Source organism: Pan paniscus, chromosome 18 (genome assembly GCF_029289425.2).
Source record: "Pan paniscus chromosome 18, NHGRI_mPanPan1-v2.0_pri, whole genome shotgun sequence".
In the NCBI taxonomy this organism is placed as follows: Eukaryota; Metazoa; Chordata; class Mammalia; order Primates; family Hominidae; genus Pan; species Pan paniscus.
In genome coordinates this window covers 32,024,646-32,049,930 of record NC_073267.2, presented here as the reverse complement: position 1 = coordinate 32,049,930, position 25,285 = coordinate 32,024,646, and the positions used below count along the sequence as shown (strand labels likewise).

Genomic DNA, 25,285 nt, shown 5'->3' with positions numbered 1-25,285 from the left:
TAATGGGATTATTTGGGATTTTTGTTTTTGAGTTCTTATATGTTCTGGGTATTAATCCTTTGATGGATGAATAGTTTGCAAAAATTTTCTCCCATTCTGTGGGTTGTCTCTTCACTTTGTTTTTTTATTTATTTTAGACGGAGTCTCACTCTGTGGCCCAGGTTGGAGTGCAGTGGCACAATCTCGGCTCACTGCAACCTTCGCTTCCCGGGTTCAAGCAGTTCTCCTGCCTCAGCCTCCCTAGTAGCTGGGGATTACAGGCACCCACCACCATCCCCAGCTAATTATTTGTATTTTAGTAGAGACAGGGTTTCACTATGTTGGCCGGGCTGGTCTAGAACTCCTGACTTCAAGTGATCTGCCCGCCTTGGCCTCCCAAAGTGCTGGGATTACAGGCATGAGCTACCGTGCCTGGTCTACTTTGTTTATTTTTAATTTTCATTAAACAAATTTTTTTTATGTGCAGAAGCTTTTTAGCTGGATGTAATTCTATTTATCAATTTTTGCTTTGGTTGTCTGTGTTTTTGAAGTCTTACTCAAGAAATCTTTGCCTAGACAAGTGTTATAAAGCATTTCCCCAATGTTTTCTACTAATATTTTCGTAGTTTCTTTTCTTTTCTTTTGTTTTTTTTTTTTTTTTTTTTTGAGATGGAGTCTCACTCTGTCACCCAGGCTGGAGTGCAGTGGCGCAATCTCAGCTCACTGCAACCTCCACCCCTTGGGTTCAAGCAATTCTTCCGCCTCCCTCCCTAGTAGCTGGGATTACAGGTGTGCGCTACCACGCCTGGCTAATTTTTGTATTTTTAGTAGAGACGGGGTTTCGCCATGTTGGCCAGGCTGGTCTCGAACGCCTGAGCTCGGGCAATCCTCCCGCCTCAGCCTGGGCTGGGATTATAGATGTGAGCCACAGTGCCCAGCCTGTAGTTTCTTACATATAAGTTTTTAATTAATTTTGATTTGATTTTTATATGTGGTGAAGCACAGGGGTCTAGTTTTATTCTTCACACATAGATATATCTCATTTTCTCAGCACCACTTATTGAAGACACCATCTGTTTCCCATGGTATGTTTTTGGTGCCTCGGTGCAAAATGAGCTGGCTGTAAATGCATGGATTTATTTCTGGGTTCTCTGTTGTGTTCCGCTGGGCCATGAAATCCTTCCTTTCCAATATTATAAAGTCACCATTTTCCCGTTTCCCTCCTGTCACCCTTGCTGTGTTTGGGCCAAGCAGGGCAGGCAGGACCCAGAACTTGATGTGGCCAGGTGAGGCCAGAGCCTCTCTAGGCTGCTCAAGAAATCTGCGCTGAGGTCCTTGGTCTGCAGGGAGAACCAAATCCCCATCGATGACCCCACAAAACACTGTTAGGTAAACCACAGTGTGAAACAGCTTGAGAAATAGAATCTGTGTCGTATCCAACATTTACCCTCATGATTGCGAGACTGGGATACCTAAGCAGGAGGAACCAGAAGAGCACCCTCTTCCCCTGCATGTCCAGGTCCCCTTTAGGTCACCTAGGGCATGTGGCTGGAAGCAGGGGCTTCTGGGATAGGGGCAGGCTATGGTCGGGGGCAGTGGGGGTGGTGGGCCCTGGGCAGTAGGGGTGGTGGTGTTAGTGAAAGGTCTGAGGCAGGGCAGACATCAGGAGGAATGGCATTCCAGCAGGATTCAGAGACAGGCCAGTAGGTCGGCAGACACAGGAGCAGGTGGCCTGGGACTCAGAGGAGCAGCTGGAGTTGGAGAAGGGCCCTGCTTTCCTCCAGTCTTCTTCTGTTTGGGTGCTGCATTAGCACCCCACTGCACCCCCAACCCCTGTCCCTCCCCTTCTCTCACTCCCTGAGTCTTAGAACCCATTCCTTCATCCCCAGCATGCACCTTCTTTTTTTTTTTTTTTTGAAACAGAATCTCATTCTTGTTGCCCAGGCTGCAATGGAGTGGCACGATCTCAGCTCACTGCAACTCCCACCTCCCAGGTTCAAGCAATTCTCCCTGCCTCAGCCTCCCAAGTAGCTGGGATTACGGGTGCACACCACCACTCCTGGCTAATTTTTGTATTTTTAGTAGAGATGGGGTTTCGCCATGTTGGCCAGGCTGGTCTCGAACTCCTGACCTCAGGTGATCTGCCCGCCTCGGCCTCCCAAGGTGCTGGGATTACAGGTGTGAGCCACAGTACCCAGCCGCAGCATGCACCTTCTTAAGGACAGTTCCTTTCTGGATCCTTCCTAAGGTTCTGATTTCTAATCCTTCCTAACCCAGCTCACTGCCCCCCACCACCACCCTCCATCCCCCCATTCTGCCTCAGTTTCTCCTTTCCTGATTCCCACAATTTCCAGCAATCAGTCTTGGCCTCAGATTCCTGTCCTTCAGGTTCCAGTGTTCCTTGGGTCCTCTCTCTCCCGTGATCCTCTCTGATTAGGGGTGGGAGGGTGTGAGTTGGAATTAAACGCAGCCTTTATTGGAGTCCTAGGGCTGGATTCTGCATTGTGCTCCATTGTGTCATTGCACCTTCTCATTTCCGCTCTTTCTGCCTTGCTTCATCCTCTTCATACTCTAAGCTCAGCCAACGCATGTTGACCCCACTGGTGGAGCGCCGCTCCTTCCCACCTGCTGCTTCTCCATCTCCATCTCCACCTCTCTATCTTCTGCTCCTGGCCATTCCTGGCACGGGGACCCAAGCTCTGAGCTCTTGCCTTTTTCTGGGGCACCGTCTTCTCCTTCTCGTCACCCCGGACAGTGCCCCTGGGCTCCTCGGCTGCTGCGGGCCTGGGCCGCCCGGGTCAGCGCGACCCTGCTGACAGCGCAGTTCATGCCCCGGGGCGGCCGCGGCAGGTGCAGTGCGAGGGGCGCCACCTGTAGGCTGGTGTGGGCACTGCCTAGAGGTTGCTGTGGCGCCGTCTGGAGGTTGCCGTGGCGCTCGTTGGCGCCCAGTGCCCCGCCCGGGGCTTCATGGCTGTGTCGCTGCTGCCCCCTCCCAGGGCCGCAGGGCCCAGGTTCCACTTGGCGGCGTCTTCTCGCGAGTTGCTTTCGCTGCTCCGAGAAGTCGGCGGTGCAGCAACTGACGCCGCTGCTGCTCTGGTCGCCGCAGGTCGCCATATTCCTCGCGGGGGCCGGCCGGGCTCTCGGCTCAGGCCGCCCACCCTGCTCCGGCCGCCGCCGCCTCTCCTTTCCCGCAGCCAGAGGAGGCGAGGGAGCGACCTCCAGGCACTGGGCGCCCGCCGCTTCCCCAGCAGCCGGCGGGGCGGGGAAGAAAGACGCCAGGAAGCGGAAGCTCTCGCCGGCCCGAGGGTCGCCCGGGGCTGTGCCCCATGGTTCCTGCCCGCGAGCAGCTGCTGGGACCCCCCTTGCCAAGTTGCTCCCCGAAAAGCTCTAAGGTTCTCAGGCCTGCGGGGAGTGACAGTTTCCCCCTGACTGTAACGTAAGGCTACAAACTCGAAGCCAGAAATTTTCTGCATATTCTTAAATAGGATGTTTCAGTCAAAGCCTTGATAATATAACCAATCTTTCTGATTGTAACCTGCTTATAAAGAGAACATATGTACATGAAAATAAGAATATTTATGAATAGTTTCCAAACTTTAGAAGGATCAAATAGGGAGGAAAAACAAACGCTTCCACCCACCTTTGTTCACAAAAGTGTGCTTTACCAAATCGGTATAAATTCTAGATAACTTCTGAGAAAAACCTTTCTTCAATCTAGAAAACAAAACAAGGGCCGGGCGCGGCGGCTCAAGCCTGTAATCCCAGCACTTTGGGAGGCCCAGGCAGGGGGTGATCACCTGAAATCGAGAGTTGGAGACCAGCCTGGCCAACATGGTGAAACCCCGGTCTCTGCTACAAATACAAAAACTAGCTGGGCGTGGTGGCGGGCGCCTGTAATCCCAGCTACTCGGGAGGGTGAGGCAGGAGAATCGCTTGAACTGAGCGGAGATCCTGCCACTGCACTCCCGCCTGGGTGACAGAGTGAGACTCCATCTCAAAATAAAAATAAAAATAAAGAATGAATCAACAATGTTTTAAATACGAGCTATAAAAACATTATCTTAATAGATTTTTTTGTTTTGCTTGATCTCGCTTAGCAGTTTTTTGAACCATTTTTTCCTTATTAGAAACCACTAGAAATTGGTTTTTAGTTCATTGATTTTTGTTTATTTTTATTTTTATTTCTGAGACACAGTCTCAGTCTGTCGCCCAGGCTGGAGTGCAGTGGCACAATTTTGGCTCACTGCAACCTCTGCCTCCCAGGTTCAAGCGATTCTCATGCCTCAGCCTCCCGAGTAGCTGGGATTGTGTGCCAAATCATTCACCCCTCACCACAACTGAATGAGCTAAGGATTCTCATTATATATAGTTTATGGAGAGGGAAGTGCAGACATAAAGAGGTGAATTATCTTACCCAGATCACACAGCTGATAAGTGGTGGAGGCAGAATAGAATCTAAACAGTGTGGCTCCGGAGCCCACATGCATTGATTCGACAAGTGTTTATTGAGCACCTGCCACGGACAAGGCCTTGTGTGATTAAATAGGGTTATAATTAATAATATAAAAATGAGAAATCACTAATGCTTTTTAGACTTAACATTTTCTTTTTTTGTAGGTTTCAGGCACAGAACTGTATATCCAATAATAGTGAAATGGATCCCACTAATTATGACAGAAATGATGATACATTTAAATGACTTGGATGTTTTATAGGTATGATCTCGTGAAACCTTGAGAGCAAGTGAATGACGAATGAAACTATTGTTCCTGTTTCACACAGAAGAAAACTGAGGTTAAAAGGGGTAAAGTAATTTTGCATGGCATGAAGTAGAAATTCAAAGTACAGGAATTTGAACTTGGTTCTGTCCTTTTCTGAAGCCCTTGACCACTATAGACTGAAACATCACCTTGTTTTTCCACTCATTCAACACTTTTTTAAAAAATTATCTAATAGGTTGGCAATCATCATGAGCCCCTGTTCTCATTCTGCAAATGGTGAAGCTCTCTATTGTCCTGACCCCACAGTTCCTGTCCCATGAGCAGGGCCAGCTCACCAAGGAGCTGCAGCAGCACGTAAAGTCAGTGACATGCCCATGCGAGTACCTGAGGAAGGTGAGTGAGTGCAGACAGATGGGGCCTGGTGCCCTTGAGCAGTTCCCGGGTCTCAGCTGCCACACATCTCATAGCGGGTGATGCTGGGGGAAGCTTACGCAGTCACAGTACTGGCTTCTTCCTCTTTTTCTTTCCATACAAGTGGCTTAGGGATGGGGTAGAGTAGTTGACTTATTTGGATGAAAACCACTATCTTCTGTCAGAAACTCAAAAGGAATCATTGCTGGCATGGTAACCTAAAGAAAAACAACCAGACAAGGGCCCAACGACACTTAAAAAGGTTATTTATTATCTTGCCAAGTTTAGGCTGGGCATGGTGACTCATGCCTGTAATCCCAGCATTTTGGGAGGCTGAGGCTGGTGGATCACCTGAGGCCAGGACTTCAAGACCAGCCTGACCAATATGGCAAAACCTCGTCCCTACTAAAAATACAAAAATTAGCCGGGCATGATGGTGTGAGCCTGTAGTCCCAGCTACTCAGGAGGCTGAGACAGGAGAATTGCTTAGATTCAGGAGGTGGAGGTTTTAGTGGGCCGAGATCACGCCATTGCACTCCAGACTGTGCGAAAGAGTGAGACTCTGTCAAAAAAAAAAAAAAAAAATTATCCTGCAAAATTTGAAAAGGAAATTCAAATCAACAGCTTCTAAACTACTTTTTAACATGACTCATAATAAGAAATACATTCTATAGTACATATATATGTTCTATAATTTTGAATAAAAGAATTAACCACATCACATTTATTTTACAACTTGTAATACATATTTTTTATTCTCCTTCATTTGTTTTGAATGCTCTGTGCAGTCTACAAAAAGTCCAATAGTAATAATTAAATTAGTCATTAAGTTGAACATTATCTTGTCTTTTAAAATGATAATCTCAAAAATGATCTTTTATTTTTGAAATTTATATAGATACACACACACACACACACACACACACACACACACACACACACACACATATATATAGAGAGAGACAGAGTTTCACTCTGTCGCCCAGGCTGGAGTGCAGTGGCACAATCTTGGCTCACTGCAACCTCCGTCTCCCAGGTTCAAGCAATTCCTCTGCCTCAGCCTCTGAGTAGCTGGGACTACAGGTGTGCACCATCATGCCCAGCTAATTTTTGTATTCTTAGTAGAGATGGGGTTTCACCATATTGGCCAGGCTCGTGTCAACTCCTGACCTCGTAATCCGCCCACCGTGGCCTCCCAAAGTGCTGGGACTATAGGTGTGAGCCACTGCACCCGGTCCAAGATAAAATTATTTTAACAATATACTATGAAGAGAAAAACACTGGCTATGAAAAAATATGCATAGTTTTACCCTGTTTAAAAATAAAGATTGAAAGAATACATATGCAAATAAGTTTACTTTTATTTTTGGTAATACTTTACTGGATTGTCTGAATATTGACAATCAGTATGCATCATGAAGCTACATGGCTAACATTGAGTACTCACTGTGTGTGCCAGGCCCTGGGTTCAATGCTCTACATGCACTTATATTTCATTTAATTCTCTCTGCAACCTGAGATGGTATAGCCACCTCATTTTACAGAGTTGAAACTGAGGCTCAGAGACTGAAAGTTAAGCCTGAGGTTACAGTCAATAAGAGGCAGAGCTGGAACTGAAACCTACATGTGTCTGACCACCAGTTCATGTTCTGACGGCAGGCTAGTCTGCATCACAGAGTGTGGGGTAGATGGTGCATCCTGCTAGGATGGGCTAGGTATCACTGTAGGTAAGAAACAGCCCCAAACGATGGAAATGTACACCACTGAAGGCTCTTTTCCTGCCCATGCTGCACATCCTCCATGGCTCTCCTGTGCCCTGTGCCCCACATGCCCTCATCCTGCCACGAGAATAAAGGAGCAGCCTCCATATGGGAGCTGTCAGCTGCTCTAAGAGATGAAGGAGAGGGTGGCCAGTCTCAGTGGCTCCCAACTCTTTTGCCTCGAGGTGACACGCTTCACTTCCACTCACATCTCTTGGGTCAAAGCAAATCCCATGGGTACATCCACTTTCAAGTGGCCCAGGAGAGAACCTGAAATACTCGGTGGGCTCCATTAAGGCCATCATATGGTGTCAGCCTGCATGGGAGACTGTGGAGGGGCAGAGGAGGAGAGTGGGGAACTGATGGAAAATGACAGGAGGACTAAGTCACCGCAGATTTGCTTTATCAGCCAGGTGGAGTTTGTCCCAGAGCTGCACAAAATCATCACCAGCATGATGAAACGGAGTAGACTTCAGAAAAAGCAGTTTGGTCAGATGTAATCAGCAGTGAACTCAGAATCAACTGAGTGACATTGAGTCAGTAAATCTCTGACTGCCTCAGTTACCCCATATGATAGTTTTGAGGATGGGAACATTGAGAGAGTTGATTTGGAAGGATATCAAGAGTAAAAATTCCAACATTTTAGTTCCTTTAAGTTAAATCCAGGCACTCTTTTTCCTGCAAGTCTCCTGTTCCTTTCAGATTGCACAGGTGAGAGTGCTCAGATTAGGGCTGGAGGTTGTAAACTATTGCTCCCACACTGACAGTGCCCCAGTGTCGTGCATGTATTCTGTGCATTTTCCTGTGCTAAACACTCTCCCAAAACATCATGGGGCCTGATTCTTCCTCTTTGTTCCAATGGCCCTGGGTGACTCAAGTGCCCATTCAATGACCAGGACACAGAGGTCTTAGAGAGATGCTCCATGAGGCCCCAGGTGTGAACCTGTACCCTGCCGGAGCATGAGGCAAGGGACAGGGCATCGTCTGTGGGGATAGTGGGGGTAGTGGGGGTAGTGGTCAGCCAGGCTTGGTGACTCTACTTGCTCACCAGATGATCCTACACCTGCCACCTCTGATGGATCCACTGCGTCTGTGCCTGCCTGTACTGCTGATGCTCCAGTGGATAACTCAGCATCCCAGCCTAGGCCCAATGCCACTGAAGATGGACCTGCCCCCTGGGGACCCAGGAGGCCTACCACTCAGCTGTCCCCAGGAGTGCCCAGACCCTCATTGTTATCCAGGACGTAGGAGCCCTACCCCTGGCCTTCCCTCATCAGCCGTAAATGATGATTTACTGCTGTTACCATCATCACTGCCTTCAGTGACCAAGGGCCTTCCAAGGTGCCAGCTCTGGAACGAAGGATGCCCTTGGGAGGTGATGACACTCAGGTACACGGGTGCTCAACAGATTGCTTCCTCCTATCCTCAGACGGTCTTTGCATGCTTGCAGCCATTGGCACTCCCATTGTATGGAAGGAAACCAGCCCAGGGTCACACAGCTGGTCAGCAGCAACATAGCTGGTCTCAAATCTAAGGTGCCTGGCCATGCCTCCATGAGGGACCGCCTGCAAGGGAGGTTGATCCTGGCTTTGGGGAGCCTTTCCTGGGCTGCACCAATAACCTCCATTGTTCGAGACCCCAAACTCTGCTCACATCTTCCTCTCCCTTTCTCTGCTTGGGCTATGATCACAGTGACTCTAGCAGCCCTTCATGGACATTATACTACACTCTGCCATTCACTGTTGCTCTAATCTGACTTCAACCCCCACTTACTTGGTCTCTCCTTTTACAACCAACACAACCGAAATCAAGGGCTTTTTTTTTTTTTTTTTTTTTTTTGAGACAGAATCTCATTCCATTCTGTCACCCAGGCTGGAGTGCAATGGTACGATCTCGGCTCACTGCAACCTCCGCCTCCCGGGTCCAAGGGATTGTCCTGCCTCAGCCTCCTGAGTAGCTGGGATTACAGGCGTGTGCCACCATGCCTGGCTAATTTTTGTATTTTTAGTAGAGACGGGGTTTCACCATGTTGGCCAGGATGATCTCGAACTCCTAACCTTGTGATCCGCCTGCCTCCCAAAGTGCTGGGATTACAGGCGTGAGCCACCACACCCAGCCCCTGTTTTGTTTTTGTTTTGCTTGCTTCTTAGGGTTGTTTTTCTATTTATGGTAAAGGCATTGGCTTTCCATTTGTAGCATCAATAGAATATTTCCTGTTTACAATAACCTTATGTCATAGTAAATGGTAAAGGGATTTAAAGCAGTGGTTTTCAGCTGCCAGAGGCCTGAGAGAGTTTGGGCATACTCTGTGTGATCGGGCAGAAGGCCTGTGGGAAGTTTAGCAGAGGACAGGGCCAGGAAAGGCGATGGACAGTGGGGGTCTGTCCTGGTCACCAGGCCCCTGGGTCCTGCCCACCTGCTTGGAGCTCCCCACCCATCACACATGATGCTGCCAAGCCCTCTGGGTATTGTGGGCAAATACCTTAGGAGAGAAGCTGATGAACTTTGTTTCTTGAAATGCACAGATTCCTTGGACATCCCTGAGAGGTCAATCATGAAAGTCAACTTGGTTTTCTCCCCCTCATTTGGGTTCAGAATTTAAAGTCCACACACACAGGCAGTAAGATGATATAGATACGGACATCATCACTCGGTTTCGGATGTTAAAATGTCTAGGTGGGTTAGGGGTGATTTGCGATCACACAACCTTGTGGCACAAAGAGGAATTCCCAGGCCAGAGGGAGACATTTTATTGCCATGTTATGATCTTATCATTGAGTTGAAAGGCAATCTTGTTTCATTTTGGATTCTTTCTTATGTTTATGTCTTATAAGGGCACTTTGAATTTCCAAGCAAATAATAATTTTGAATTAGCTTTTAATCATTAACTTCTAGCACAGTTACAGGATCAGAAACATGCTGTGTGATTTGATTGCTCTCAAATATATTGAGATTTGCTGGAACAAAATAAGTCAGGTTAATTTTTGTAAATGTACCATGCATGCTTAAAATGAATGTATCTACATTTGTTCCTGAGATACAGGTTGATGGACGGATGGCTACATGGATGTGATGGAGATGGTTTACTATCGGGACCTTCCGCATCCTGCTGATGTTTTGTTGCTTAGGATATGAATGGCTGAGCGGAGGCTGTAAAACCTGGCACCCTGCTTGGGTATGAGGTTCTTCCTGCCATCCTGCCATCATTTGTTTTTTATGTTTTGTCGCCAAAAGTGACCTTGAGGAACCCTGGGAGCTCAGGAAGGAAGGAGCGCCCAGAAGCAGGGACAGGGAGCTGGTTGGGGAGGACCAGAAATCAGGTTTGTGAAGGTTCCAGAGAGGACCTGTCCTTGCGAGGAGTGTGGGAGACTGAGATGGGGGAGGGGTCATTGGAATGATGCGGGCGCTACTTGGCGTTGTCCATTGTGAGGCACCACCGGGGTCATCAGGGATTGGTGGAGAGGGAGTATAAAGCCCCAGGGTTGCCAAGGGAGGGCCCAGACCGAAGAAGGTTTGGTGGATAGCAGAACCTTTTTGTCTCCCTCTAATTGCTCCTAAGCCTCACGCTCCCTTGCCCCGCGTGTCCTGTTGCTTCCCTGATCTTCTCCGTGACCTGTAGCTAAACCTTCCACCAGCGCTTGAGAACTTAATTTGAACCGGATCCTTTCCCAGACCCCTTTCTTCTCCTCGTCCTCCTCCTCCACCTCCTCCAGGTGCCCAACAGCCCCCTTCTCCTCCTTTCCCTTCCCTTAATTCCCCCCTTCCCCTCCCCCTCCCCTCCCCCTCCCCAACACAGATCCGGCCCCGGTCCCCATCCCCTTCCCTCCCCCCTGCCCTAAGCCACCTCCACCTCTGTCCTGGCCGCCTCAGGGCGCCCTGAAAGGACCAGGACATGCGGCTGCGCTTTTGGCTCCTCTTTTGGCTCCTGCTGGGATTTATCAGCCATCATCCCACCCCTGTGAGTAGACGCTGGACCCGCGGGGTTTCTTCCTTTTTACTGGGCTGTGTCACGCGGCATGAAGTTACACAGCTCAGGCCTGTAATCCCAGCACTTTAGGGGGCCGAGGTGTGGGCAGATCACTCGAGTCCAGGAGTTGAAGAGTAGCCAGGGCATCATAGCGAAACCCCATCTCTACAAAAAATTCCAAAAAAGATTAGTTGGGCCTGGTGGTGCGTACCTGTTATCCCAGTTACTGGAGAGGCTGAGGTGGGAGGATCGCTTGGGCCCAGGAGCTGGACGTTGCAGTGAGCCGAGATGGCCCCGCTGCACTCTTGTCTCTAACAAACAAGATGGACCAAAACAAAGTGAAATGTCATTTGATTTGTGTCATCTGGTTTGATGACTTTTTTTTTTTTTTTTTTTAGACAGAGTCTCACTCTGTCGCCCAGGCTGGAGTGCAGTGGCAAGATCACGGCTCACTGCAACCTCCGCTTCCGGGGTTCAAGCAATTGTCCTGCCTCAGCCTCCTGAGTAGCTCAGATTACAACGCCTGGCTAATTTTTGTATTTTTAGTAGACCACCACGCCTGGCTAATTTTTGTATTTTTAGTAGAGACGGGGTTTCACCATGTTCGCCAGGATGGTCTCCATCTCTTGACCTCGTGATCTGCCTGCCTCGGCCTCCCAGTGCTGGGATTACAGGCGTGAGCCACCGCGACTGGTCAAAATATATAACCTTAAGTGTAAGTTTACTAACTTTGGAAAGTACATACACCAGCATAAACCAACCCCCTTTCAAGATCTACATTATTTTATTTATTCATTTATTTTTTTGAGACAGTTCCTCCCTTGTTGCCCAGGCTGGAGTGCAATGGGGCAATATCAGCTCACCGCAACCTCTGCTTCCCAGGTTTGAGCGATTCTCCTGCCTCAGCCTCCCGAGTGGCTGGGATTACAGACATGTGCCACCACTCCCAGCTAATTTTGTATTTTTAGTAGAGATAGGGTTTCTCCATGTTGGTCAGGCTGGTTTTGAACTCCCGACCTCAGGTGATCCGCCCGCCTCAGCCTCCCAAAGCGTTGGGATTACAGGCATGAACCACGGTGCCCAGCCAAGATCTACACTATTATGTCACCCCAGAAAGTGAACTCTCACTCTTCCCAGCCAGTCTCTTTCTTATCATAGGTTAGCTTGCTTATTCTGGAATTTCGCGTCTACAGATGCATGCCATGCCATAGGTACTCTTTTGTGTCTGCTTTGTTCTGCTCAACACCATGTTTCTGAAATCATTACCATTGTTGTATGGTTCTCTAACTCCATCATTTCCATTTCAGACTCAGCATATGCGCAGTTCAACCTGATGAAGGGCTATCTCTGTTTAATTCACCATCTTGAAAGAAACATTTAAAATTGAGATGTTTTCAAGAATATATAGTTAAATCCTGAGGAATCGATGTAGAAATGTTATCACAAGCTGTCTGAACTTACTCAGGGGAAGTCTTCATCTTCACTCACATAAGAGTCTAATGGAATTAATATCAACAATCTTAGAGAAATCCCACACTATTCATGCCATTTTCATGATCTCCGCCTTGGTAATTTTTTTTTGAGACAGTCTCGCTCTGTCACCCAGGCTGAAGTGCAGTGGTGTGATCTCGGCTCACTGCAACCTCTGCCTCCCAGGTTCAAGTGATTCTTCTGCCTCAGCCTCCCAAGTAGCTGGAACTATAGGCGCGTGCCACCATGCCCTGCTAATTTTTTGTAATTTTAGTAGAGATGGGTTTCACCGTGTTAGCTAGGATGGTCTCAATCTCCTGATCTCGTGGTCCACCCACCTCGGCTTCCCAAAGTGCTGGGATTGCAGGCGTGAGCCACCACGCCCGGCCCACCTTGTTAATTTTTAAGCACTAAAATTTGATACTTATTTGTGAATGAAGTAATCTCTTCATTGTATTTTTTTTTTTTTTACTTATGCTGAGCTTTAAATGACAAAGATTCATATAATCCAAGAGAGAAGTATTATTTAGAGGGATTCTTTTACCATGTGATATATAACAAATGCATCCAATGTTATACATCAATTTAAAAAACAAGTAAATAACTTTAAAGAAAAGATAACTACTGGCCAGGTGCAGTGGCTCACACCTGTATTCCCAGCACTTTGGGAGGCCGAGGCAGGTGGATCATGAGGTCAGGAGTTGGAGACCAGCCTGGCCAAGATGGTGAAACCCTGTTTGTACTAAAAATACAAAAATTAGCCGAGTGCGGTGGCAGGCGCCTGTAATCCCAGTTACTCAGTAGCTGAGGCAGGAGAATCGCTTGAACCCGGGAGGCGGAGGTTGCAGTGAGCTGAGATCATGCCACTGCAATCTAGCCTGGGTGACAGAGCAAGACTTTGTCTCCAAACAAAAAGAAAAGATAATTACTTTATACTTAGCTTGTCTTAGCCATGAGTGACGGGCTGCATGTGGCCCAGGACAGTTTTGAATGCAGTTCAACACAAATTTGTAAACTTTCTTAAAACATTAGGAGATTTTGGCCAGGTACAGTGGCTCATGCCTGTAATCCCAGCACTTTGGGAGGCTGAGGCAGGCAGATTACCTGAGGTCAGGAGTTCGAGACCACCCTGGCCAACATGGCAAAACCCCATCTCCACAAAAAATACAAAAATTTGCTGAGTGCATTGTCAGGCACCTGTACTCCCAGCTACTCAGGAGGCTGAGGCAGGAGAATCACTTGAACCTGAGAGGCAGAGGTTGCAGTGAGCCAAGAGCACGCCACTGCACTCCAGCCTGGGTGACAGAGTGAGACCCCATCTCAAAAACAAAACACCAAAACAAAAACAAAAACAAATGGCTGGGCACGGTGGCTCACACCTGTAATCCCAGCACTTTGGGAGGCCGAGGCAGGCAGATCGCCTGTCAGGAGTTCAAGGCCAGACTGGCCAACATGGTGAAACCTCATCTCTACTAAAAATACAAAAATTAGTCGGGCATGGTGGCAGAGACCTGTAATCTCAGCTACTCGGGAGGCTGAGGGAGGAGAATGGCTTGAGCCCAGGAGCTGGAGGTTGCAGTGAGCCGAGATTGCACCACTGCACTCCAGCCTGGGCGACTGAGTGGAGCGGAACTCTGTCTCCAAAAAAAAAAAAAAAAGAATTTTTTTTTTAGATCATCAGCTATTGTTAGTGTTAGTGTATGTTATGTGTGGCTCAAGACAACTTTGCTTCTTTTAATATAGGCAGGGAAGTCAAAAGATTGGATATCCCTGCTTTATACCAAGAAAGACAGCACCCCACATTTGCGATGCCTAAAAACACTACCAGCCATCTGAAAAACATGAGACTTGTAACTTCTGTTCTTTTTTGTAGCAGTGGAATCCCACGGTGATATCTGAGGGATGTGGTTACCTTTTGGAGGAGGTTGACGGTTTCTAAGGATGATTCTTTCTGAGTGAAATATTGTCGGTGTCATTGACCTTTTCATTATTTCAATTATTATTATTCCAGGTTATCAACACTCTGGCTGTCTATCGTCATCGTGAGACTGACTTTTGTGGAGGAGTTCGAGACCACCCTGGCCAACATGGCAAAACCCCATCTCCACAAAAATTGGATAATTTGATAATTATCGTTATTGGGTTTCTGAGACCTTACACATTTACCATTCTCTTCTGCACAAATTACCTTTGTGTGAGTATACTAACTTTCTGTAGAGGTATACTTGTAATCACAAATAAGAATAAATTATATAAAACAATTCACATTTCTGGACTTCATTATGAATATGTGGTTTTACCCAAACAATCAGGGAAATGATTTATTAGCATAAGAATTATGAAAATGTCTGCCATTTACATTATGAAAATTAAATAGGTCGGTGTTTGTTTAATAGAATGTCAACAGAGCTTTTGGTCAAAAATAAGTTTTTTTAACCTTTGTGCTATTTATCACAAATGGAGTATGAGGTTTCATCACTTAAATAGGAAATTCTTTCTAAACTCTTCTGCTTTATAGTTCTATCGTATGGGTGGAAGGAAAGCTTCCAATCTCCTCTCTGAAGATTCACTGCAGAAATGAGCTGACAACAGACAGCTTAACAGGAAAAGAAAAACCTAGAACAGGCATAAACATGGGAACCAGCTGAAAAATGAGACTGCTAGAAGGGCCGGATGGTTGATGCTTAAAGAGCACCCTCTTCTGAGGGGAGAGGGAGATAGATGGAGATGTAGGCCATTTAGAGGGGCAGCAAATGATTTTTAGGGGAAATGAAAGAGGCCAAGGAACAAACAATTGGCCTGAGACAAAGTTCCTCTGAGGTCATAGGGACGAGGTGACAAACTGCCGGAAGGTGAAGGGCAGAACTGCACTGCGTCTCATGATGCAGAGAAAGCCCCAGAGAATCTCTTAGAACTGCCCTCCAAGAGAATCGATGAAAAGTGTGTCTGGGCAGGGTAATTTTGAATGACATCATTCAAAGTGCACGTTCCCACTTGCAACCGGAGAGAGATCAGTATGTCAAAAGTCTGTACTTGGTAAGAATTTGGCTGCTAAGTTGTGCCATAATTTGTCTTTTGAGCCTTTTTTCCTTTGGGTAAGTTGAGCTCTACATTTTGTCTTGCCATTCATGACAGTAAAAATGTGGTTGTCTGGGGGCTGAACCTCCTTCTGAACAATGATCCAAGATAAAAGTACTAATACCACAATGCTTTTTTATATTCAAGGGAAGAGGAAGTATGTTTCAGTTTCACCACCTAGATAATTACACGTCATTTGGCACTGCCTTTCAAGATATGTAGAAAACAGAAAATATATGAGTTATGAAGATATCTAGGCACATTTAACATTCTCTATGCCACTTAGTCCTGAACAGAGAATTTTCGGTATAAATTGGAGGAAGCTTTTTTTTTTTTTTTTTTTTTTTCTTTTCTCACCCCCGAGACGAGTCTCCCTCTGTTGCCCAGGCTGGAGTATAATGGTGTGATCTCGGCTCACTGCAACCTCCACCTCCTGGCTTCAAGCGATTCCCCTGCCTCAGCCTCTCAAGTAGCTGGGATTACAGGTGCCCACCACCATGCCCAGCTAATTTTTGTATTTTTAGTAGAGTCGGGGTTTTACCATGTTGGCCAGGCTAGTCTCAAAACCCGACCTCAAATGATCCACCCGCCTCAGCCTCCCAAAGTGCTGGGATTACAAGCGTGAGCCACCACGTGAGCCAGGGGAAGTTGTTAAATTTACCACTTTTTAACAATTCCATTTAGGAAAGTTCAGTTGAGCTGTTGGACTTGGACAACTTTGCACCTCTCATCTTTGTCCTTGTCATCTAGTCATCTATACCATTACCTCCTAAGCAGGGACATCATGGGTGCCATGAAGCATTCATGCGTGATGGCATTTCTTTGCTTGTCATTTCTTCATGTGTTTGACATTTCTCCTAGCTCCAAACTGGGCCAGCTACCTTTCCTATGAAATCTAGCAGTAGTTGTGGGATTGACGTGGTTGCTCTTTTCATCTTTTTAGATTACCCATTGCTTCTCTCAAAATCCTAGTACATGACTTTTTTTTTTTATCCTATGTGCAGAAATCAGGAAAAAACAAATTCTACAAAGAATTTGAAAGATACTATTTCAGGCCAGGTGTGGTGGCTCATGCCTGTAATCCCAGCACTTTGGGAGGCTGAGGCAGATGGATCACTTGAGGTCAGGAGTTCAAGACCAGATGGGCCAACATGGTGAAACCCCATCTCTACTGAAAAGACAAAAAGTAGGCAGGCATGGTAGCAGGCACCTGTAATCCCAGCTACTTGGGAGGCCAAGGCACAAGAATCGCTTGAATCTGGGAGGTGGAGGTTGCCGTGAGCCAAGGTAGCGCCACTGCACTTCAGCATGGTTGAGAGTGACACTCCATCTCAAGAAAAAAGTCATTTCAATGACTACCTCAGGAGATTCATAGGTATCTGACCCACATCTGAGATGGGATTTGCATTGCATTTTCGCTATGATGAGAACAAATATTTAATATCTTAGAAGATTAAAAGCATACTGTGATAATATGGAAATCTTGGTGGGAATTCAGTCATTAGTGAGAATGTTTTGCGTTAAGTTCAAACCAGCCTCAATGAAGCTGATGTGAGGGAAGGGAAAGTGAACTCTGAGTAGAGCAGGGACAGAAGGAAGATGCTCCAGTGCAGATCAGGAAGGAGCAGGAGGTGAAATGTTACAAATTCTAGAACTCAGAGAGCTGAAGGTAATTACTTCCTTTTCAAGTTGTGAAACATGTTAACCTGTGGTAAAATACTTATAAGATGATAGTAACCATCTAACCATGTTGAAGTGTACAGTTCAGTTGTGTGAAGTATATTCATGTCATTTTTTTTTTTTTTTTTTTTTGAGACGGAGTCTCACTCTGTCACCAGGCTGGAGTGCAGTGGTGGGATCTTGGCTCACTGCAACCTCTGCCTCCTGGGTTCAAGCAGTTCTCCTGCCTCAGCCTCCCGAGTAGCTGGGACTACAGGCGTGCATCACCATGCTCAGCTAATTTTTGTATTTTTAGTAGAGATGGAGTTTCACCATGTTGCCCAGGATGGTCTCCATCTCTTGACCTTGTGATTCACCCGCCTCGGCCTCCCAAAGTGCTGGGATTACAGGCGTGAGCTACCGCACCTGGCCTGTTTTTTTTTTTTTTTTTTGAGACAGAGTTTCAATTTTGTTGCCCAGGTTGGAGTGCAATGGCACAATCTCAGCTCACCACAACCTTTTCCTGCTGGGTTCACGTGATTCTCCTGCCTCAGCCTCCTGACTAGCTGGGATTACAGGCATGCACCACCATGCCTGGCTAATTTTGTATTTTTAGCAGAGACAGCATTTCTCCATGTTGGTGAGGCTGGTCTCAAACTCCCGACCTCAGGTGATCCGCCTGCCTCGGCCTCCCAAAGTGCTGGGATTACAGGAGTGAGCCACCGTGCCAGCCTCATGTCATTCTTGTGTGTGTGTGTGTGTGTGTGTGTGTGTGACAGAGTCTCATTCTGTCGCTCAGGCTGGAGTGCAGTGGTGTGATCTCGGCTCACTGCAACCTCCGCCTCCCAGCTTCAAACGGTTCTCTGCCTCAGCCTCCCGAGTAGCTCGGATTACAGGCGCCCGCTGCCATGCCCAGCTAATTTTTGTATTTTTAGTAGAGACGGGGTTTCACCATCTTGGCCAGGCTGGTCTTGAACTCCTGACCCCGTGATCCACCTGCCTTGGCCTCCCAAAGTACTGGGATTATACGCATGAGCCACCGTGCCCAGCCGTCATTCTTATATTATTATTTCCTAGGTGTATTTCCTGAAGACTATCTTCTGGTCTCGAAATGGACATGATGGATCCACGGATGTACAGCAGAGAGCCTGGAGGTCCAAACGACGTAGACAGGAAGGTATGGCTCTCTTGGAGTCCCCATAGTGTGGAAATGAGTTTGCCCTGGAAAGGGAAAGAACAGCTTCTTTTCCTCAGGTTTCTCACCTTCTCTTCTCCTCACTCTCACCAAGGGCTGAGGTCCATTTGTATGCACACAAAGAAAAGAGTTTCTTCCTTTCCAGGAAATAAAATTGGCCTGAAAGACGTCATTACTCCATGGAGACATGTGGAAAGAAAATTTAGAGCGAAAATCCATAAGAGGAAGGTGACAACGAAAATCAACCATCATGACAAAATCAATGGAAAGAGGAAGACCGCCAGAAAACAGTAAGATGTGCCTTGACACAAATACTGTTGTATGAACCATGTGCCAATCAAAGTAGACAACTGTAAAGTCCTTGAGAATATTTTCTACAATATTTGTGGCAAATTCAGTGGGTTCAAAATTGAGTTTGTCCTTTCTGCTTCATTAGTTTAAGCTGTATAATTCCTTTCCCTTCCTACATTCTTGTTTGTCATTTTTTCGGGGGAAGAGGAGTTGCTAGTACTGGCATTGGTTTTCCTTTCTCTGTCTTTTTTTTTTTTTTTTTTTTTCCTGAGATGGAGCTTTGCTGTTGTTGCCCAGGCTGTAGTGCAATGGCACAATCTCAGCTCACTGCCTTTTGGGTTCAAGCAATTCTCCTGCCTCAGCCTCCCAAGTAGCTGGGATTACAGGTGCCCACCACCACGCCCAGCTAATTTTTGTATTTTTACTAGAGATGGGGTTTCACCATGTTGTCCAGGCTGGTCTCGAACTTCTGACCTCAGGTAATCCACCTGCCTCAGCCTCCCAAAGTGCTGGGATTAGAGGCGTGAGCCACCACAGCCAGCCTTTTTTTTTTTTTTTTTTAAATTTTGAGATAGAGTCTCGCTCTGTCGCCCAGGCTGGAGTGCTATGGTGCAATCTTGGCTCACTGCAACCTCTGCTCCCAGTTTGAAGCAATTCTGCCTCAGCTTCCCGAGTAGCTTGGATTACAGGTGTGTGCCAGCACATTTGGCCAATTTTTTTTTTTTTTTTTTTTTTTTTTTTGAGACAGAGTCTCACTCTGTCACCCAGGCTAGAGTGCAGTGGCATGATCTTGGCTCACTGCAACCTCCACCTCCCAGGTTCAAGCGATTCTTATCCCTCAGCCTCTTGAGTAGCTGGGACTACAGGCATATGCCACCATGCCCGGATAATTTTTGTATTTTTAGTAGAGGCGGGGTTTCACCATATTGGCCAAGCTGGTCTAGAACTCCTGACATCATGATCCGCACACCTCGGCCTCCCAATGTGCTGGGATTACAGGCGTGAGCCACCGTGCCCGGCCAGATTTTTGTATTTTTAGTAGAGACAGGGGTTCACCATGTTGGCCAGGCTAGTCTTGAACTCCTGACCTCAGGTGATCTGCCTACCTCAGCCTCCCAGTGTGAGCCACCGCACCCAGCCTGGATTGTTGAATTCAATCCTTGGGTCACCTCCAGATTCATTTTCACAGTCTTTCATGTTTTGGTCATATTACATTGTATTTTGCTGCCATATGACTGATCTTTTTCTGTTAAATGTGAGATACTTGTTAAAAAATATTTAGCAATGAATTGAGGCCTAGTAGCATGTTATCTTGCTGCAGAAGAGATGGGAGTCTACTTCTGGGGGATGGTCAGGGGTCCTCCATACAGGCTGCAATTGAGGTCGTCAGTGCAGGCTCAGTCCCTACAAAGGCCAGGGTATTTTCTGTCCACCTTTATTCTGATGCATGACTCTTCTGGGTCTCAACCAGAGCCAGTGGACTTCAGTATGGGTCGCTTTCATTGGCAGACCCTCAATCCACTTGTTTTCCATCTAATCCCATGCATGTGTGCAAAAGCTGCTGTGCTTCTTTGCATCTCAGTAGTTCCTTCTGGAATTCAGCAATGAAACTCAGGGAAATGGGTTCCAAATGCGAGGCTGACTTTCGTCCTGGGTTTCCTTCTTCTCCATCTTCACCTCATGTCTGTTTACTGCCATGTTAGCAATTTGATGTATTCAATCATGAGTTTTATATTCTGTTTGGTGTCCCCCATTGTTCTCATCGGAGATCAGAAGCTTCAGATGCACTTATGACAACTCAAGAGTAGAATGCTTCCTTAGCTTCCCTCCAGAGTCAGGTTTTGTGTTTCTAGTTCCCAAGTGCACAGCAGGAGTAGTGATGTCCTCACTGGCTTCTCATTTGCATTAAACTGTGAGCTTCTTTAGCGTGGGGACAGGACCCTGCTCCCATTGCATTCTCAGCACCTCACCACACACTCCTTGTTGGAGGCCACTCCAGACAGTGTGTGCTGAAGGATGCCCTGTGGTCAGAAACAAGTTCATGAACTTTCTCTTTGAAGTGTTTTTGTCCCTGTTTCCTAGCGTTCTGGGAATTTTACACATCCTTCCTATAAAACCAAGTATCAGGTGAGATCCTTAGGATCAGGACCATGAATCAAGTGGTGTGAGGGCAACACAGCAAACTTACCCTTTTTAGGCCATTTCCTTTTTCTGCCCTCAATCTCTGTGAACTGAACCTTGTTAAAGTCAGTCAACACCAGGGTGGATGGTTTGCCATTGTCACCTATTTTCAGGACATAACACCCGACTTAGGAGCCATTCCGATCATTTCTAATTCAATAGATGCGCCCAGCATTCAGATTGCCTTTTCTCTCAACCAGGATCTTTAAAGTCGATGACAAGAGTTCCAGTCCTGAATCATGGCAAAGTGCAGTAGTGAACTGCGGGGTTAATGACACCATATTCTGGAACGATCTCTCTATGGCTGATGGTCTCAGTTCCGGCATCAGCCTCTGACTGAGAATCAGGTCTCACACAGGAGGAGTCAGATGAGGAGCAATCCTCTGCTTCCGATGGAGTTAGTTGTGATGAATTGGTGAGGTCTGGTTTTTCACACTGAACTAAAATGAGCTTTCGCTGTGTCAAGCACAAGACTGACCCCAGAGACACACATAGTGCACCTCATAGAAGCTTTTAATAGTCTTTATATTTACTAAAGAATAGGACTAACTATGGAAGTATGAAGATGAGCTGGAAATGACAGGTGACTTGCCAGCAGGCCAGAGTGTGACTTTTTTTTGTCCCTCAATGGGAGGTGTCCATTCTCCCTTTGGTTGTGAGAATCAGTTGGTTCATTTGTGGGAAGGTTGCAGGGGGGATCTTTGAATCACAGCCTTCAGATGCCAGAAGGGCAGAGGGAATCCCACACGGGCTGGTGGATCATGTGTGTGCATTTCTCTCCCTTCTAATCTGAGGAAAGTAAGCATGAAAGAATGTGAGCATGCAGAAAAGGAGAGGCAGGTATCAGAGGCAGAGGAAAATGGGAAATTGGATATGAAAGAAATACACACCTACAAGTGAGTTCAGAAACTGAACCCCACCCTCTTGGGAAACGCCCATTGGAGTGTTGTTTTTAACCTTTGTACAGTGTTTAGACCCAGTAAATGCAGAAATAGAAACAAATGGTCAGAAGACATATCGAGAGAGAGAGAGAGAGAGAGAGAGAGAGAGTTCACAAAACAGAAAACAAAGTACCTTAATATTTACCAGTGACCAAAAGATGTGAAGCAGCAAAACGTCTCCTGACCCCATTGCCAGCTAGACTGTGTGGAAACTCGGTTCATACCAGCCATTCTAGGGGTGGGGTGAGTTGTTGTCATCCTTAGGAAAGTGTGTTGTTGTAGGATCAACCACATCCTTCAAAAGGACTATGCCTGTTTATAAGCCCAGCTGTTTCTGCCCTGTGAAACACGGTAAGGATATTAATACAAAGAGAATACAGCTTTATGATAAAAGATGCTCAATGAAGGATGAATTAGGGATATACTGAGAATGGGGAAGGAAACTATCATCTCAGAAGTCAGCAGGCAGTAAGCAAGAGGAGGAATCAATATAGCAACAGTTTGGATCAGACCGTACAGTTTTTTTGTTTTTGTTTTTGTTTTTCTGAGATGGAGTCTCGCTGTGTCACCCAGGCTGGAGTGCAATGACGTGATCTTGGCTCACTGCAACCTCCGCCTCCCAGGTTCAAGTGATTCCCCTGCCTCAGCCTCCCAAGTAGCTGGGATTACAGGTGCCTGCCACCACGCCCCGCTAATCTTTTGTATTTTTAGTAGAGACGGGGTTTCACCATATTAGCCAGGATGGTCTCAATCTCCTGACCTCGTGATCCATCTGCCTCGCCCTCCCAGAGTGCTGGGACTACAGGCATCAGCCACCGCGACCGGCTCAGACTGTACTCTTATAGCCATCTGAAATACGTTTTCTAGGTAGAGATAGATTGTGGAAGGGTACAGTTGTGAGGATAACAGAAACATGGCAGATTATTTAAAATCATCCTGAAAGTGGTGCTTTATCTGATGAAAGTGATTGTAATCCATAGGAAAATGTTTCAACGTGTGCAAGAGTTGCGGCGGCGGGCAGAGGACTACCACAAATGCAAAGTAAGGAGCTTCCTCCCCGCAGTTGCAGGATAGTTCAGTGCTGATGCAGATGATGCCACGGCTCTTAGACTCTCTCAACATTCAATTTCTCATGTGTTGGCTTTTTCAGATCCCCCCTTCTGCAAGAAAGCCTCTTTGCAACCGGGTAAGTTTGTTTGTTTTCCTTGCTTTTGAACATAGTCTGCCAGGTCAGGACATGGATACATTTTTCTCCCTACAGCTCTGTGCTCAAGCCCTGCAGAGGGAGATGGCAGAGAGAAAGGCTGCCTACAAGCATCACAGTCCCATCCCTGTTGGTAACCGTGTTGTGCAAAAACACCTTCATCCCCACCCAGTGGGGCCCCTGATCTAATATTCAAAGTGTCAGAGGTTCCATATTTGTAATAGCAAATGGGCCCTGACTGTAAATTAGTGAAGAGTGAATGTAACTTATTACCCACAGGGACAATTCCAAATGAAGGCCTTAAATGATGCTCAGCTAAGCTGGTTCTTGTGTGGCCTCTGTACCTTCAAAAGCTGCCGAGTCCTATGATTACACGTGATGGGACTTGTACACTTGAAGTGAAACACAGTTTTAAAACTTGCATTGTTTAGAATTCCCACCTCATTTTTCCATGGACAAAAGTATTCTTTATGTCCTAGTGCACTTACAATTTGGTATTACCTGGGAGTGAAAAGAAATATTACAGCCATGCCTAACTGACTTCTTGAGGTAAGATTGTTCTGTCAGAAAACCCTCTCCCAGTTCCCCTGCAGCTCTTCAGGAATCCACATCTCTCCAGAGCTCTTTGTTCTCATGGGTGGCACCTCCAGAGTGAAGAAGATCCTTTGTCAAGAAGGGAAACAGAGGGGAAATGAGAGGGTCCTGCAGGCAGAGCTGGAATCAACTTCCACTCTGCCTCTTGCAAGCTGTGTGACCCTGGGCACAATTTCTCCTTCCTCTGGAAACCTCTGTTTTCTTAGATTTGGAGCAGGGTGGTCACACTGACCTTGCAGAGTTCTGAGAATCAGAGACAGAACATAAAAGGCCTGGAAAACATTCTCCAAAAAGAAGCTGCAACATGTGTGGACAATGGGCTTTTCATGCCTCTCTTACTGTCTGTTGACCTGGTGCAAGAAACGTGCTCTGGTGATGGCTGTGAGGGAGGAATGAGGATAGACATAGACACTCCTGTGTCTCAAACATGCTTCTTTATTACTCTGTTATGACTCTGTCTTCCCTGGGGCAGGACCCCAGCCTGCCTACATTTGCAGACAGACACAGTGGCATGTGGAGACAACAGTGTGTCCCAATGACTTTTCTTTACCCCCCAGCTGTCAGCAGTACTCAGTGGAAGGGTGATATTATGACAGTGATACTGCTATTTTGAAACCTGGAGGATGGAAAGGTGCAAAAATCTATCACCAGCAACAGAAGGTGCAGACCGTGTTGGTGGCAGTAATTTTGTCCATCAAATGAATATGTGTGAAAACATTCCCTCCTTCGGCCCTACAGGTCAGAATGGCGGCAGCGGAGCATCGTCATTCTTCAGGATTGCCCTACTGGCCCTACCTCACAGCTGAAACTTTAAAAAACAGGATGGGCCGCCAGCCACCTCCTCCAACTCAACAACGTTCTATAACGGATAACTCCCTGAGCCTCAAGACACCTCCCGAATGTCTCCTTCGTCCCCTGCCACCCTCAGTGGATGATAATATCAAGGAGTGTCCTCTTGCTCCTCTTCCACCCTCAGTGGATGATAATCTGAACGAGTGTCTCCTTATCCCTCTTCCACCCTCTCCTCTTCCACCCTCAGTGGATGATAATCTGAAGGAGTGTCTCCTTGCTCCTCTTCCACCATCTCCTCTTCCACCCTCAGTGGATGATAATCTGAAGGAGTGTCTCCTTGCTCCTCTTCCACCCTCTCCTCTTCCACCCTCAGTGGATGATAATCTGAAGGAGTGTCTCCTTGCTCCTCTTCCACCCTCTCCTCTTCCACCCTCAGTGGATGATAATCTGAAGACTCCTCCCTTAGCTACTCAGGAGGCTGAGGCGGAAAAACCACCGAAACCCAAGAGGTGGAGGGTGGATGAGGTGGAACAATCACCAAAACCCAAGAGGCAGAGGGCGGATGAGGTGGAACAATCGCCCAAGCCCAAGAGGCAGAGGGAGGCCGAGACACAATTACCCAAACCCAAGAGGCGGAGGTTGAGTAAGCTGAGAACACGCCATTGCACTCAAGCCTGGGCAATAAGAATAAATCCGTGGGTCGAAAAAAAGAAAAAAATCAAAAAATAAAACAAAACCCACACTCCAAAAACAAACTAACAAAGAATAAATAAATAATATAAAAATAAAATAAATACTGCAGTCCTTATGTTATTGCTTTGTTTCAGTATCTGGTATGATTGCCTGAGGGACCTGAGGTTTTTAATTAATTGTGGGGTTTTTTTTTTTAATCTTTAGAAGTGGTTGGTTATGTAAAATATTATTATTATTATTATTTTTTTTTTTTTTGAGACTGGGTTTTGCTCTGTCACCCAGGCAGGAGTACAGTGGCTCGATCACAACTCACTGCAGCCTCAACCTCCTGGGCTTCAAGCAATCCTCC

The 25,285-nt window shown here is 46.7% G+C and overlaps 2 protein-coding genes across 3 annotated transcripts in view; both read left to right on the top strand.

Annotated features, from left to right (window-relative positions):
• The window catches only part of LOC129394188 (eukaryotic translation initiation factor 3 subunit C), a 42,990-nt gene extending 36,924 nt beyond the window's left edge, over positions 1–6,066 (top strand). Inside the window, exons 22-23 of one of the 2 annotated variants that reach the window (XR_010110222.1) lie at positions 4,597–4,694; positions 4,936–6,066. The gene's annotated coding sequence lies outside the window, so the exon portion shown is untranslated. The remainder of the gene's footprint in view (positions 1–4,596; positions 4,695–4,935) is intronic. The other variant, XR_010110221.1, reaches the window with a different exon arrangement.
• Positions 138–25,037, top strand: LOC129394204 (nuclear pore complex-interacting protein family member B8-like). The gene is made up of 9 exons (XM_055099784.2): positions 138–3,415; positions 4,695–4,783; positions 5,007–5,093; positions 14,320–14,502; positions 18,123–18,222; positions 18,386–18,530; positions 22,634–22,694; positions 22,804–22,839; positions 24,190–25,037. Exons 2-9 carry the CDS (start codon positions 4,727–4,729, stop codon positions 24,970–24,972), a joined length of 1,452 nt encoding a protein of 483 aa, XP_054955759.2. The 5' UTR covers positions 138–3,415; positions 4,695–4,726; the 3' UTR covers positions 24,973–25,037.
• The last annotated feature ends 248 nt before the right edge of the window (positions 25,038–25,285 follow it).

Coding starts and splice junctions, on each gene's coding strand:
- LOC129394204 (XM_055099784.2), top strand. CDS start 4,727: ATGACGAATGAAACTATTGTTCCTGTTTCACACAGAAGAAAACTGAGG. Junction 14,503..18,122: donor TCTGCACAAATTACCTTTGT/GTGAGTATACTA, acceptor ATTATTTCCTAG/GTGTATTTCCTGAAGACTAT. Junction 22,695..22,803: donor AGGACTACCACAAATGCAAA/GTAAGGAGCTTC, acceptor TGGCTTTTTCAG/ATCCCCCCTTCTGCAAGAAA.